Raw genomic sequence first — 16,659 nt, 5'->3', positions numbered from 1 at the left:
TAGAGGATAATTTTTAACTTACTGCAGAAACACACCTGGAAAAGGACAAAAGCAAGTAACTCAAAAGCAGGTACCTTGATTTAACACATTTTGATGGAGTAGAGAGGGTAAGTCACAGAACACAGCAGTTTGCAAACTAGGATGCAGCTGAGCCTAGTTTTGGCTGCAAGTCATTCGAAGAAAAATATAACCTCATTGAAAAAACAAAGTAAGACTTCTCAACTCATTAAAATGACATTTTACTTTAGAAATGGTTAAGTTTACAGCTGGTGAGCCAAAGCAGGAAGAAACATCAGCTCGAACAGAACATTTATGGTCAGGCAAGCCTCAGAACCAACTTGCTCGGACTTTGCGCCGCTTGCCCTTTTCCTCCTTAGCACAAGGCTGCTGGACAACAGCAACAGCCCGGCTCTCATCCAGCCCCACAAGCCCTGCGCTGTGATGTCTAAGCATACTGCTCTGCTAGGAGAGAAGCAAAGCAAAGCGACCGCTCAGTGAGGTTTAGCATGCTGGAGAGCCAGGCAGATTCAGCCAGGAGTACTGCCAGGACGGCTCCTGCCTTGCCGAGCCTTCAGTAAGGCGGGATCATCAGACAGCTGTCTGAGGGGCAGTTAAGCTCCTTAAATGAGGCACAGGTCACTTAACACACTGAAAGGGTCAATTAGTAACTTATGTTGCCACTTAATTGCCACAAGGAGCTCCCAGAAAGCCTGCTTGAATGCCGCTCCTGCTACCCTTTTGCCTCTAAGCAGGGTCAAAAACAGTTCCCAAACTGATCAGAGCTATCCCAGGTCCTTTTCACACCGCTAATCCCCAGGCCCTGCAGCCCGTGTGTTTTCCTACCTCAAAGAGCCATTTCCTTCCAGGTCTGCGACGTGGGGAGAAGGGCTCGGATCGCTTTGTACCCCTCGATGGCCAAACCTGACCAGCACACCCAGAGCTTCTCCTGAAACTAGTCTTAGGAGGCAGGCCCGGCTGATGGCCTTGGCAAGCTATGGGATACCGACTCACTCAGTGCTGTGCTCACTGAATCAGTGTGGAACACGACCAGCTTGTTGGATCCAGCTCCCAGCAAAAACACTCCACGGTGTTTCACAGAGCGAGAATTGTGTTTTAGTTATGGAATGGCCACATCATAGGACTATAGAAAATGAGAAAAATCTCAGAAATCCACTACCTATTTTTCTACATCCAACTGCAGAAACACTCCAAGAGGGGGGCGAAGCAACCGCTCTCCAGCAAGACTCACGTGCTGTAAAGCTTGGAGTCAGAATCCAGTTGCTTTTCTGCTTTCACTGGTAGGATGCTTGCAGCGGAGCAGGGCCCTCTTTAAATCACATTGGGTCCACTGCCAGATTGTGGCAGGCGCTACCACACAGCTCCGTTGTGGTGGTTTAGCAGATGCTGGGATACGCAGAGGACCGGTTTAATGAAGCTGCCTGCATTCCTGAGGGGCTGTACATCTGTATTAAACATCCAAATCAATCCGAGTTCAAACTGCCCAGGCAAACCTCTTCTATTTACACCAGCAACTCAATTCTACTGTGAGAAAACTTGCAGATTAGGGTGACGGATGACAACAGGCAAAAATGTGTTTTATCCATTTAATCTTAAAGCACATATTTGTTAAGTAGTGCTGTAGTTGAGTACATGTATGTATGTTCTCTCTTCCTCTCCATATCCTTAATTGCTTGTGAGTCCTAAAAAAGCTCTGCTTTCCACTACGTAACAGGACATATTCTTCTATGTTAGGCAGGAGATTGAAGCACACACCAGTTCAGTGGCAAAGCACAACCTTGGCACAGGCAGGGAGAAAAACCAGGTGTGATTCTCATCCCTGTGGCCTCGCCATACAACTAGTTTTTGCCAGGAAGACTTTCAAATCAAGCTATCATATTTGGTAAGTAAAATCTGAGAGGTGTCCTACAGACCTTCTGAGGAGAATGCACATTCACTCTGAAGGTCAGAAAATTGTAAGAATATTCAAAGTTTCCTGGATATGTACACCCTTCCCTATTTATCACTATTTCTACTAGCATTATTTTCAACATCTACTCTTCCTTTCTGGACTTAAATATGAATTATGTCCTGTTGCTCTCTGACACATATAGGTAGAGGAAGAATACTGAATTGTATCATTTGGATACAAGACGGTAGTGGAATATTAAGGACATGAGCACTTAAATATACCTACAATGGAAGCAACCTACACCAGACTGTCTTGATCTTTGGACTGGAGTTAAACTCTCAGTGCAAATAACTTTCATGTATCTTTAATGTGATTGAGTTGAAAAGAGTCACGTAGGACATTTAAATACATCACATCGAAGTCTAAAAGACCTTCAGTTAAAGCTAATCTAAAGGTTTCTCACGCTGAAACTTAGATGTATTTAAATCTGATTTTAGTAACAGTTAATCTTTGCCTTCTATACCAGCTGCAAGGCCATGAATAAATAAAGACAGGTTAGAATTTCGGCAGCTGAGGAAGACTGTGAAAAGAATGAAAGTTGTCTTTCCCACACAAAGACAGTGGAATCTCCAAAACCTGCTATAAGTCATCAGCTGGAAGCATGACACCAGTCAAAGGAGGGAGTGCACATTCCAGTAGGGGTTGGGACTGGTCTAGGACTGGTCACTGCAGAAAACACTAGCCAAGGGTGCACCACCAAAACACTGTTCTTATGCTTACATGGTGAGCATTTGCTGGAAACTGCCTTCGCACTGAGCAAGTAAAGCTCTCTTCAGTTATCATCTGCTTTTCACAGCCACCTGTACTCAAACCAGACACTGAAAGGATGCTCAGGACAATACCTGTTCAGCAATTACAAGAAACAGGGAGCCTTTCACGGCAATTCTGTAAGCAGGCAGAGAGGACTGGGTGACCTCTGCTACTTTTGGAGGAAAACTGAAGCAATTCAATATAGGTTTTAGTACAGATCTGTGTGCCACCAGCCTGTGAACACCCTGCTGCTGACCACATATACATCTCCTTACTGTACACAACCTGACAGAAGTTAGCACTTCCCAGTAGCAGAGGAAACTGCATTTCTATGTGCCTGGAGACATTCTGCATACTTGTGCATGCTGCTTTTTCTTGCTTATTTGAGGATATAATGTTGACAACAACCTGAGTGATTGGCTATAATTAATAATCAAAAAGCCTGTTTCAGCATCAGATAGCAGGTGTTAGCATTCTGCTAAAAACACTGTAGATTAAAATCATGTTTAACATTTTGTCAGTAACACAGCAATCAGACTTCCATAAAGTAGAGGTACAAAAATTACTAACTGTGAATTGTCCTGCGAGAAGGGCTGCTTGTTGAACAAGTATCAAAGGAAAATAATACTCTGCAAAATCCTAACCAAATGGTTTATGTTGGTAACTACAAATAGAAATGTACTTCTCATTAACTGTCCCAACACTGCACTGTGGGTAGGGACTTTCTCAAGGAGAAGGAACGAACTGGCAGTGAAGTCAGGAAAACAGATGGGCCCTGTGCATACAACCTAAGAACTCTGTTTCAGAAAGCTGTTAGTATCCCCAGCCGTCCCAGACAGACATTCTCCTCAGCCTGGTGCTTCAAGATGAACCAAAACCTGAGCTAATGTGTCATAATATACCACTCTGCAGCAGGTTAGGAGCTGATGTCCCAAGCCCATCAAAGGGAGCAGCAAGGAAGATCAGAAAACCAGGACAGATTACAACAGCACCACACAGCTTCGATTATCTGACTTCTTAAACCAGCAACACAACCCTGTGAGAATATTAAGAGCAACATGAAGGCACACAAGGACAGAACAAGATAACATTAACCACTTTGACAGGCAAATGCCTTAAAATAGTAGCGATAAGCTCATCTTATGCTGGCATCACAAAGGGGAAAGACACAGCTTCTTAGAAACATAATTACTAGGGTGGGTCGGATTTTGCTCTCCTTTAAGCCAATGATACACCTTGCTTTTGAAACAGAGCGATACCAAACTTAAGCTCAGTAGTCAGAACGTAACCCACAGTAACTAAAATTTGAGCTTTCCCCACCTTGCTTGCCAAATATTTTGAGAACCTTTAGCCCCAGAGCTCCACCACTCTATTACCTGCATCATACTGCTGTTCTCCATTCATCTCCACAGTAGCCCAGTGGTTATGCCAAGCAGCCAGAAGCAGGGGGATCCGAGGCTGTCACAGTTTGGTGGTCATGAGTTGCCTCCCACTTTCAATCCTGCTGGCAGCCAGGACATTCAAGAAGAGATCCTGAAAACAAAACAAAACAAAAAGTTAGGGGTGAGTGAATTAGAAAACGCTATTGTAGATATCTTGGCTATAATCGAAGAACTAGAAAATAGCACTCTGGATGCAGTCCAGGTACTACAAAAGGAGGTAACAAGTTTCCAAAAATAGTACTCCAGAATCAAACGGTATTAGATTTATTGCTAACCTCACAAGGAGGAGTGTGCACTGTAATTAGTGCTAGTTGCTGTATGTATATAGATAAAATGGGACGAATTTAACTGATCTTAAAAATATTCGGGGAAAAAAAACACTACAAGATCCTACATAGAGTGGCTCAAGATGACACTTCCTGGGGATTTAGAAACATTTGGGAGAAACGAACTTTGTGGTTACCTGAATGGAATTAGCTCACACAACTATTTGTTGGCATTGTAATAATAATGGCATCGTGTATCTGTCATTCCCTGTGACATCTGAAGAAGAATATCGCACCCTGATGTTGAAAAAAATCAAGAGTCGGGTATGTGAAGAGGTGCAAAAGCAACAATAGGAGTAAGAAAAGACGAGGGGGGAGTTGTGAGAAACAAAGTTATGTTTTTGCAATAGACGGTGGTTTTACAGTGGAAAATTCCACTAACCTTGCACATTCAAAAGTGACTGTGCGGCACAGCAGTCAGTGGGGAGTATGTTAAGCAGATAAAGGGAAGGTCCCACTGTCCCAAAATAAGGAGGCTAGCTAAGAAAAACAAGATGAGCAGTACAAAATCAGTAAAACCAAAAATCACGGGCCCTCTAGTCACAAGGGAAGAAGGAAAAAAAAAAAGGAAGAGGAGGAATTAACGGTTGGTCAAATCACATTGTACATATGTGGTATAGAAATGTGTCGAGTAGGTTGGGAACCTGTCGTACTCAGCCAGTGAGGAAACAGGGGAGAAATCAAGTGTCTGGTAAGAGGTAATATAAGGTTATGATAAACTTTTACTGTGTGCTCTTATTTGCAGGACACCCACCATTGCAATCGCGAATAAAATAGCTTCAAAAAAGATCTTGTCTGAGAAAATTTGTGAGAAAAATCTCAGGATCTTCAAGGAACACAGCCCCTCTCCGATCTAATACTCCTCTCTGCCAATAGTGCCCCAAATTGTTTTGGTGACAGCAGGACAAGAAGAAACGCGCAGTTTGTTTTTACAAACCCACCCTACAAACAGAGAAGCCATACAATCATAGATGGCTGAAGCATTTAACATCTTCCCATGTTAGCCCTCATCCAGAAGCTATCGTTCTGCAGAACATGCCAGAATAGCATGTGTAAAATATTAGAAATACCCCAAAAGTGGTTGGTTTTTGCACCGTGGATTCACTATACACATGTGCACACACACACACTGGGTCCCACAGGCTGAAGCTATTCCTGCTCTTGATGCACACCAGGCAAAAATAACCTGTTTTGAAGCTATCGGGTTACAGCAAACAAAGTACAGATGGCAGAAATACGCTCCTAAACATTTTGTGATTACAAGCCATGGCTTTCAAACCGTTACTGCAATTCCTATGAGCAATTAAATCATCATTTCATTATTACTTGTAGAAACTGAAAAAGGACAGGTCTAACCCAATACAAGTTGTTTTTACACCTGGGCCTCCAGCCCTGGAAACAAATTATTAGCTTAAAAATCATTAAAAAAAAAAAAAGCTTCAAATGTTCTTTGCATTTCTATTGAACGCCTGGGAAGCACCTTGTTTTCCTTTTTAAACAATGTACTAGGAATGACGGAAACTTTTAAAAACAAAGGCTGCATTTCTCACCCAAACACATTTTGAGTAACTACGGTTTACAAGACGGAAGCCTCAAACATTTGCAAGTCTTAAATTGTCCTGAGTTGTGTACACCTGGCGTGTTTATGAAGACTACTTGATAATCCTTAGAGAGGTTGGTTGGTTGTTTTTTTTCCAAGGTTTAAAAAGAAAAAAAACAACAACAATTTTTCCCCCTGCTATAGCATGGGCAAATCCCTAAAAACCACAAGTTGCCTAGCAGATGGAACCAAAACCTTCCTTCAAAATGAGCACCACAAATAGGTGAAAGATTCTGCACGGTGAAAGATTCACCTTTTAGAGGTGCCACTGTGATTTCCCTTCTGAAGCTCTAACTGGACTGGACACAAGATAGCTATCAATGACTAAAGATCATTTTCCATCCAACTACAACTGCTTGCAGACTTGAGGCAGCTTTACGCAGGCTGCAGTTTCATTTGTATTGTCATTCAAATAAGCAGACTGTGAATTACAGCTGGTCTGAAAAAAAAAATCTAACAGCATGTTTTTTCCTTTGAAAATTTGTCTACTTGTTAAAAATTGAAGTGTTTTGAAGAAGCAGCTCTGTGAAAGGGAAGTTGAGGCGCCCAGCTCGCCCACCCCATCACTCAGCAGTCTATCAGGGTGACCAGAGAAGGCAGCTCCCGTAATGCCAGGCTCGGGGACGGAAGGGGCAGTGGCACTGTCGCTTGTGATAGCAGTATCTTCAGGCTCTCAGGGTCTGCGTGCAACGCAAATTCTTAAGGATGTCTCCCCCTCGTTTCGATGCAGAGAACTTGGAAAGAAAACCAAAGGGGAAGAAAAAACCTCTCCAAAAGTAGAATCATAAAATATCCCAATTTGGAAGGGACCCATAAGGATCATCGAGTCCAGCTCCTAGCTCCACACAGGTCTACCCAAAAATTCAGACCACATGACTAAGTGCACAGTTCAAATGCTTCTTAAACTCCAACAGGCTCGGTGCCATGACTACATCCCTGGGAAGCCTTTGCCAGTGTGCAACCACCCTCTCAGTGAAGAACCTCTTCCTGATGTCCAGCCTGAACCTCTCCTATCACAGCTTGACACCATTCCCAGGGGTCCCATCACTGGTCATCAGAGAGAACAGATCAGCGCCTGCCCCTCCACTCCCCCTCATGAAGAAGCTGTAGGCCATGGTGAGGCCTCAGCCTCCTCTTCTCCAGGCTGAGCAGGCCCAGTGCCCTCAGCCGCTCCTCATACGTCTTCCCCTCTAGGCCCTTCACCATCTTGTAGCCCTCCTCTGGACACTCTCCAACAGTTTCACGTCCTTTTTGTGCTGTGGTGCCCAGAACTGCACACAGTGCTCGAGGTGAGGCCGCACAGTCCAGAGCAGAGCGGGACAATCCCTGTAAGTGGAGGATTTCCGTGGTGTAATTGTGAAATACTGAGTGTAGCAGGCCGCAAATGCTGGTGTGCTGAGCATGGTGGTGGAGCGTCCAGGTTGCTAGATGGCTGCAGGTCCAACCAAACTCTAGTCATGTGTTAACTCAAAGGGAGATGCCAGAGTTGCTCTGTAGACTGAGCTTCTTTTGGGCATGAATTTTAGGGAACTGCAATGCAAAACACTGAGAAGCCCAGCTGCGCTTTCCTGCATGCAATACCGTGAGCTTCACACACACAAAAGTAAAACAAAAACTGGAACAGAACGGAGAAATATCCACCGACACTGCTCAGTGGTGTAGGAAGTTCTCTGGAACCAACAACTTGAAAATGTCCATTACCAAGTGAGGAACAAAAATCTGTGCACGTGCAAGCCCGAGTATCACATTAAGAGCTCCTTTCAAATGGGGGCATTCTGTGACAAAATCCTACCACGTACAAGATATTTATACAGCTTTATTCTTTACAGTTTCAGGAATGCTACTGGACGGAGTTCAGCTGCCAGTTTTTCCTGTACTGTTCCCAACCTGCTCTTCTCCAGCTCAGAAAGTCTGGGTTTGGTGGATACCCACAAAGCTATCAGTTAACTCCCAATTCTGCTTTGTCCCTATGAGCAATTTACTGAGAAATTAAGCAGAGCTTAAGAGAAATAAAGCAATTTCCAACAACCACCACCTGTTTCTTACATACCTGACTTCCACGCTCTTAGGACAGCGCTGTGCGGGACAGCCAAAGCTGCGGTGTTCCCTGAGCACCTTTGCTGAAGGTGATTTCCCCCTGCAGACAGATTCGATCTAAACTTCTAGCACTAGAAGATCAGGTTGCTGGTAACCTGCATGATGCTTGGCACACAGAGAAGACCTAACCAACGACGCACTTTTTATCATTAATCCAAGTATTTCTTGGTAATGACCTATAGGAAGTCTATAACCTGTCACTCTGCTAAGCCAAAACAAAGGCAATGCTGTGAAAAAAACTAGTGAAGCACATAGCCCAGAAAATTTGGGGATGTATCACAGGTTTCTATCAGTAAAACCCTGGCAAAGTACAATTGAAATTTAACTGAGATTAACACATTGTTCATTTATGGTATCCAGCTCCCAGTTAACTTCTAGAACTAAACTACATGACGTAAAACTAGTTTGTTGTTGTTTACAATGAGGAAATATTTAAACACCCCCAAAAATTAAGAGGCTGTTTATTTAGAAGATGCCAAATCCTGGCAGCTCCTGTTGAAGTTGATTGATATTCTGCCCGAGTTGGGTGGTTATTCAGGATTTCATAAGCAGCACTGGTATTTTATGTACACAACATTGAGAATACTTGCAATTAGCAGCCACCATGGCTGATGCTTGCAGTTTGGCACCCCAAAGATTACCTTTTGATAAACCTCGAGGGGAGGGGAGCTCAAGTGCCGCTGGAACAGAGCTGATTTGGAAATACTTTGGACTCTTCAGTCTCACTTCTGCATTTCAAACCTCCTTTCAGCACATGAAATATTCAGATGTTAGCAACTGGAGGCAGCATTAAAAACAGTTACAGTTCATTAAAGCCAGATGGCTCACTTGAATATGAAAAGAAATCAAACATAAGTTGGATGTTGAATTAAAGTAAATCAGCTGGTGTCTGAGGCTTAATATTATTTTAAAACAAAGGCGCATGAGACAACGGGGACATGCGATACTCCTAGGGACCGGGGAAGAAGCTACAGAAGGGATCAGGTTTCAGCACATTCCTTCATGCAAAGGCATCCAGCAAAATCTCCTTCAAAACCCGGTGCCTGCACAGGGGGAGCCTCACTCCACAGAGGCAGGCAGGAAACCTGCTGCAGAGCTCTGTCAGAGCAGGGGAAGAAGTTCTTCAGCATCTGAAACCTTCAGCTTGGCCACTGAGAAAATCTTCTGCCAAAGCAGGACCAAAAGAAAAGGTCCTTTTAGTTATCCTGGGAGCATACCCTGGAGTGGGGAGGGGAGGATTCACACATATATACCTGTGCTTTCCTACTTCACAGATATACTAATTACGTATTCCTTATGAGGAGACAAAGCACACGCACTTCAGCTAAGGCTTTCTGTAACAAATTCTTTGTTGTCAGACTCATGCTTGTGGTTTAGCCGTGCCCTGCTCAGCACAGCTTCTGATTAGGCCCAGCGTTCGCAGTGGAGATTCTTGCTGGCATTTCAGCAGAGAAACCACGCGGGACAAAAGCAGCCCTCTGCTACACCCTCCTGTCTGAAACCCATTCCAAAGGAACACCCAGCACAAAGCAGGGGCAGGCGAGTGCCCAGCAGCAGCAGCCTTTCTCGGCGTGTGGTTAGAAATAGGAAACAACCAGGAGTGCTTACGCTTCCTTGTGCACAGTGACCCCTTCAGTGATTATTCCCAATTCATCTTACTAATGCACGAGTTCATCGTAAAAGCTTTTCTGTAGTTAAGATCTGTATCTATCTCCTATGACACAATTACCTGGGTGGAGAGACTCTTCCTTCATGGGAAGGAAGGTGTGCACCAACAGCACACCAGTGAGCCCAGTATCACTGCTGGGGTGGTCTGGCACATGGTTCCAGGCTGGGAAAGGCAGCTTCATGGCTTTTCTTTCTTTTTTAAAAAAAAATATTTTCCTAATCTAACATCACTGCAGGCAGTCATGACAAGGCACTAGCTGCCTCACTGGCTGCACGATGAGGCTGGGGTGCCACGAGAAGGGGGACATGCTGGGATCAGGGACCTGCACACAGTGGGTGCTCCCATACCGCACGCCTTATCAACACGGTCGCAGATCGAAGCTGGCTGAAATGCAGCTGCGTGGGGTCTCACTGAGGAGATAAGCTCTGCGGAGAATACCAGCCCTCATGAAGACATGTTCACACCCTGCAAGGACAAAGGGACTCCAACTCGACAGAGCCCCTGCTAACGGTCACTGATAAGAGAGCCAAAAATCCGATAGGACCCTCTAGGATGACAGCTTCTTTTGAAGTGTTTCTTCTGAAACAAGCTTTCTCCTGTCAGCCTTGTATTTAAGCAGTAGAATTCGTTCAACAGAATTGTACAGCACAACCAGAACCCAACATACTTCAGGTAGGCACCAACTTTATTTTCGGTCCACTCGCATGTGCAGTACTTGATTTCCCGTGACCATTTTTACACAATCCATTACAGGTATTACTGGCAAGGTTCGTATCACAGCAGCTGCAAACTCCTTTTGTTAGTATTTTCAGCACAAGACAAAAGAAAGATACCCAGAAAGCAAATCTGTCAATCAGAACCAAAATCTCCAGCACTGAAGGAGACTTTCAAGCAATCAGCTACAAGGCTGCTCAGTGCAGGTTTCATTCCCTCGCTTGTAACAACACACAAACAGTACACCCAAATCTCCTGAATTAGAGGTCAGTGTTTCCTGGGAACAGCCACATTCTTTTGGGGGAAATTGCCAAGGCCAGGTAAGCCCACTGCCCTTTCAGCAGGACACTGCCAGTTGCAGGCACAGGACGTCAGCGGGAGGCATTTGCCCTCTTTGAAAAATCTCATCCTCAAAACCAGGACTGAAAGAGGCAAAGGCAAGCAAATATTTAGAACAGCTTTCAGTAGAAGATATCTTCTGACAGTAGAAGGTCTGTGATGGTAAGGAATCATTTAAAGTTCAGGGATCAGCAGAAGTCTGCATGATCACCTCGGTGACATCCGGACAAACAACTTGCCTGAACCCCACAGGGCTGCTGCCGAGGCACTGCTCGCTCTCCTTTCCCCCGTCCAGGATTGTTTCACTCCATCCACGCCGTGCACAGCAGGCACAAAACCAGCCCCCCTGGCTAACCAGCCCCATGGAGCACGATTCTTGCTCCTCGTGTGTTTTGTGATTCAACAACCACAATCGCACTTCTCTAAGCTCCTGTTCTTCTGTGCATACTTCTTCTGTTTTGCTGTTTTGCTGTGCACACAGCACCAGAGGGCCCATATGCAGCTTTCAACAAGGATGGCCACGCTCTCCAGTTCTTTGCTTGGGAAGCACAGCATTCTGCATACCTGCTTTTATGCCTTCTTTCTCTTCTTGTGCCCCATCCTCCTGTCATTCTCCCTGCTGGGAGCCATAGCAGGGATCCTGCTCTTCCAAGAAGGGGTCTCCAGGTTGCTAGGTTTGGGGCAAGCTCTGGGTTCTCTAAGCCTTGCAGAGTCAGGACAGGGTTTAAGACGTTTCTTGTCCTTCAGTCTTCTCTTTAGTCACCATCAGTTGAAAGCCCAGCATTTACAGAATTTCCAGCCGTCAGCTCTGTAAGCAAAGTACTTCACAAGCACATGCTTCCCTAGTGTCTGACCGTCCGCGAACAAAAGACAAAGTGTGAGACATCTCACTAGCTCCAGTTTATGGTGGAATGTCGATTTTCTCAAGCCATTTTAAATGCTGTCCCATGACTAGCAAAACACAATTCTAGTTTTCTTTCCTGTGAAAGCCACTATCTGCCACAGATCCCTTAGCTCAGCACTCTTAGCACACTCTAAATCTCTCCAAGACAGCCCTGGAAAGCCCAGAGTATCGACTACATACAGGCAAAATAGTTTGATGCTTCTCTAACAAAGAAATAAAAACACTACCAATGTCACTAGCTGCTGTTGTTGTACCAAGTGACAGCTGTTGAAGAAATTTTCCTGTCCAATACAGATGGAAACTTTGGGTGGACTTCCAGTTCCAAAATGCACCAAATGCAGCCATCAGCAGCAATTTGGGCTCACAGCATGCTGCATGCTGTCCACGTGAAGGCAACTACAGCACTGCAAGCACACGCGAAGGGGAGTTGGGTCAGCCCGCGCAGAGCACACTACACAGCACCACTACACTCCTTTGCACGTGTCTTCCTGTCTCAAGGGCTTACTAAAAACTCTTCTCTTTCTGCCAGCTTCCTGGGGTTTGCCCCAGGACGTGGGCAGAACACCGAATGCTGGGATTTGCTGGAAGCAGAGCAGTAAGTTACCGACACACATTTCAAGCATCGCTTCTTCAGGCGCAGATGCCCTCAGGTCCTGGAGAGGCACCCCTACAAGGCGCTGATGGAGCAACGTCCCAGCAGCACGTCCCGACTCTGGAGCAGAGGCTTTGCACTGGCTGCAGCAAAGAAGAGGAATCTGCCCTTGCATGGCACTGCCACCGCCTCCCCACGTGCAGCCAAGGCGGGCAGCTTGCTGCGCTGGCCAACTTCTGCAGGAGCCCCTCGCGTCAGGCTAGGAGAGCAAATTGCTGGGTTTGCACAGACCAAGAAACAAAAACCTGGCAGCAGACGGAAAGGTTGCAGCCCTGGTAATCCTTTCTGCCTCAAAGACGTGGAAATGTTGTGTGTGCATGTGCATTTTTATTAGGATAAAAATGTTTAACGGAGGAAAGGAGAGTCCTTTTGTCACAAAATGGGATCGAAGCTTGTACACTTAACCTTTTAACAGGGCTACTAGTCCACCATAGAAAAAAACAACAATCTATTTAACCCAAGTCCGCTGATGCAACATTTGGCATTTATCTTCTTTCACTGAGGCTGTATGAATTTATGTGATTTTTCCAATCCCAACACCTGCCTGAGGTCCAGTTGCTCCTGACCCTCAGCGGAGCACTACCAGCTGTGGAACGCACTTAAAACTGGGAAGGCTGGTTAATAAATGCAGTAATTCTCAGCTCCAGCTAAACAAATGATGGGATCTGTCTTTCCAACCCGTGCTGCGCTACCCAGTTGGTAAGGCCATCTCCGCAGGGCTACACGTTAAGTCCAGGTGAAAATGTGGAAGTCACTGCTCCCAGCAAACTCAGTGCCGAGCATTCAACTTGACCGGGGACCAACACATGACAGGGCTTCCCAGAAAGTTCTCTTGTATTTATAATTGCCTGCAAACAGAAACTATTAGGAATTCCTTGGTTCGATTCAGCAACATTTAAGATAGCAGCTGTTTTTGTCAAGGTTCTGCTTTTTTTTTTTTTTTTTACAAATGCAGGAAGTCTCCAGCATTATTCTGCCTTCTCCAGCTACTTTTTCCAGCAGACAGGCTACAAAAAGATTGGGGGTTATCAGCAAATAAAGAAAACGGCCAGAATAGACTTCTCCATTTTAATGCAAGACTCTATTAATTGCTTACCTTACAGCATGAAAACATTTGCCTGAATCTGGACAAAAGGATGAAGGAGGGATGAGAAATTCTTGGTGCTCCGAAGAACCAGATGACGGCTCTAGAATTTCTCACCCTCTGTCTAAAGACAGGTAGTGTATGCACACGTGCATGTTCTGCCAGGAACACGCAGTAAAAGTCATCGCGAGACGAAGTAGAGCTGACAAACAGCAAGGAAATGGCTCCTGCTTCCACAGCTGAATCCCCACCACGTTAAGTATCGAATCCCCCATGACATACTGACGCGCTGCAGATGGCTGCCCAACAGAAAGAGAAACGCAGGAGTTAAACCAGCAGCAATGCCAGCTGCAATGTGTGGGGTATAGGACCATCTAAAGTGGGTTTGAGAAGCCTCTAAGTGAAATGCACACCGCAAGGCACAGCACTGTGAAACACCTGGCTTCTCCCCTGCCCCACAGTAGGTGCATTACAAATGGGTACAATATCCTGGTTTAGATTTTTAGAAAGAAATAACCAAATGTTTTGTCACTCACCACCCAGTCTTGCTCTTCTGACTTGAAGTATAAATGCATAAAACTCACTCAATTTTGTTCAAGAGACAACTCTGAGCTGGTGGCAGGACTTGAGATACTCAATACAGAAACCTACGCAGCAACCTGGACTGAGCTATCGGTGGAAAAGTGGGCCATGAAAACTCCCTACCACAACAACTTTTAGCTCCAAAAGTAGAAACAATACCAGTTTGTTGCAGTGGTCTCAAGCACGAGCACTTCCAGCACCAACAGACAAATACAATTACGAACATAACACTCGGCTATCCAGTATCTGGAAGTTGTTTTAAACCAAAAAATGCATTGATTGCGCATACATTTTAGGCAATTAATAAAGATAAAAACTCATCTGTAAATGCCTGAAACATAAAAATTACCCAGAGACTCTGCAAAAATTTATCTGTTAGAACAACAGATTTGGAAACTAATTTCAATGCATGAAGGATATCAGTCCTGCAGATAAAGTATGAAGGTCAATGCAGTCTTAACTGAGTTGTAATAAATGCCTCCATGATACTTCTAGGAGGCTCGATTTATTCAAACAAGTCCCCTCTGCCAACTCCTATAATCTGTGCATATGTTATAAGAAAGTCTTTGAATGCAATCTTAGCAGGACACTCAACTTGCCTCAACACTCAGGTCATGCAAAGGGAAAAAAAAAACCCTGCAGCATCTTCCAAATCCTTTTTTGAAACTGAACTCCTCATTCCAGGGAAACTGAACTTGAGCCATCTAATGGATGCCACCACTACAGACAAAACATCAATAAGAGGAGGAGGAAGTGGAGAGGGAAGGAAGGTACTCTGCAAACATGACATTAAAAAAAAAAAAAAAGCCAATCACGTAAAATGCTTTTGATATATAAAATAATACTCCTACTTGCTTCCTTCCTTTGTTGTGTCATTGAAACAGTATACAATACCGAAATAAAATAATATATTACACCCATTTCTCAGAAGAGCTTCTATACCACAGGCTACACATGTAGGGTAACTCTCCCTTGAATGCCAACAGAACCGCAAGATAAAGTCAGGTCCCATCAGCTAGCGAGGGTTCACACCAGCTCCAGCCATTTGAGATCCACAGCCAAGCCCAGCTTAACCCCAAGGACATTTCCTTTCACCCCACCAACACAGAAGTTTAAAGGTTAGGAGCTAAGCCTGTTTGTCAACACATGTACACCCCGCGACAGATCCCATCAACTCCAGCAGCATCCTAACCAGCTCTCACCATTTGTGAAATTACTGCCATTCTCCTGGATTTGCATCTAAAAACAGACTTCATAGTCTAACTTTAAGTTTGTATTTATAAAATATTGCCACTGATACTTGGGGGCAACAAAGGGAGTAGCATCTCATTCCTACTTCTTGCAGACATGGAGTGTTGGTCATCTCTGAGCAAGCAACTATCCCCAGGCAGCCAAATCCGCAAGGGAGGGCTACAGTGAAAATTAAAATAGAAAAGAACTGGTTTCAAAGGTTGCAGATTTTGTACTATATTCAGTTTAAATAATTTCAATTAAACAGCAACAACAAAAAGAACTAAGAATCTGTTATTTGTTTTTAAGCACACTAATGCACACTAATTTGTTTTTAAGCACACATACACTCTACGTAGACAGATGCAACTGCAAATCAAACTGCTGTCCAACAGACAGAAAGCCTGTTTTAACAAGCAGTGGCTCTAAAAAAAACATAATTACAAATAAAAGCTGCAGAATGAAGTAAGACACTGCACTGTTTTATCAAAAACACTCATCACATCGTATGGAGCTGGATCAAAACCAAGTCGTAAGTCACTGTTTTCCTTCTGCAGAAGTTAGCATACACCTGGGCAGTGAGTGCGGGGAAACAAAACAAACGCAACCTGTGGCTGCAGAAGGTGTGAAACCAAGGCTCATTTTCCCCAGCAAGGACTCAGTATCACCTACCACCAAGAAATAAACCTCAGCCTACCAGCTAAACCCAAGTGCTGGAGCCCAGCTGCTGCTGCATGTGGGAAGTGAGAGGTGGAGGGACTGCAGAAGTGTCAGCCGCACTCGGCACACGCTGAATACGTGCTACAAAGGCACCTCGGCATCGAGACCTCCAGAGCTCAGGCCCTGCTTTCAGAAATGCTAATGAGCACCTTCTCAGTACAGATGAGACCCAGGAGTAAATGAGACTACAAACTTCGAAGGGTCAGGACTCCAGGCCTGCTGTGTCATTTTCTTCACAAAACAGGCTTCAGAGTTCAGCAGCATGTTAGGACTTCCATGCCACAGGTTCTTATTTTTACAGTACTTATTTTTACTCTGCGAGCAGCAGGTGCTGGCACCATCACAGCATCCGCACCCCCCCCCTCTGCTCTCAACTCTCCCCGCAGGCTCCCTGGGGCCAGCAGTGCACAGGACAGGATCCGTGCGGGGGCTGCATCTGCCCTTCTCCTCCTCCTGGCCCCTGGTGCTCCCGCACAGGGCCCAGCACGACACGTGCTCCTCAGCTGCCTTCGAGATGGCACGACAGGAGGAGAAGGAGGACCGCCACCATGGGATGGAGCAGATGTCCACAGTAGTTGAAA

The 16,659-nt window shown here is 45.0% G+C and overlaps 1 protein-coding gene across 2 annotated transcripts in view; it reads right to left on the bottom strand.

The window, feature by feature from the left end:
- The window catches only part of SFMBT1 (Scm like with four mbt domains 1), a 102,735-nt gene that overhangs the window by 33,734 nt on the left and 52,342 nt on the right, over positions 1–16,659 (bottom strand). For both annotated transcript variants that reach the window (XM_084531123.1, XM_084531122.1), the window contains one exon: positions 4,096–4,252. In XM_084531123.1, coding sequence (XP_084387249.1) covers positions 4,096–4,123 — 28 coding nt within the window. In that variant the 5' untranslated portion in view covers positions 4,124–4,252. The remainder of the gene's footprint in view (positions 1–4,095; positions 4,253–16,659) is intronic.

The sequence above is a fragment of the Aythya ferina genome (assembly GCF_964211825.1).
Source record: "Aythya ferina genome assembly, chromosome: 10".
Lineage (NCBI taxonomy): Eukaryota > Metazoa > Chordata > Aves > Anseriformes > Anatidae > Aythya > Aythya ferina.
This window is presented reverse-complemented; position numbering and strand designations above follow the sequence as displayed.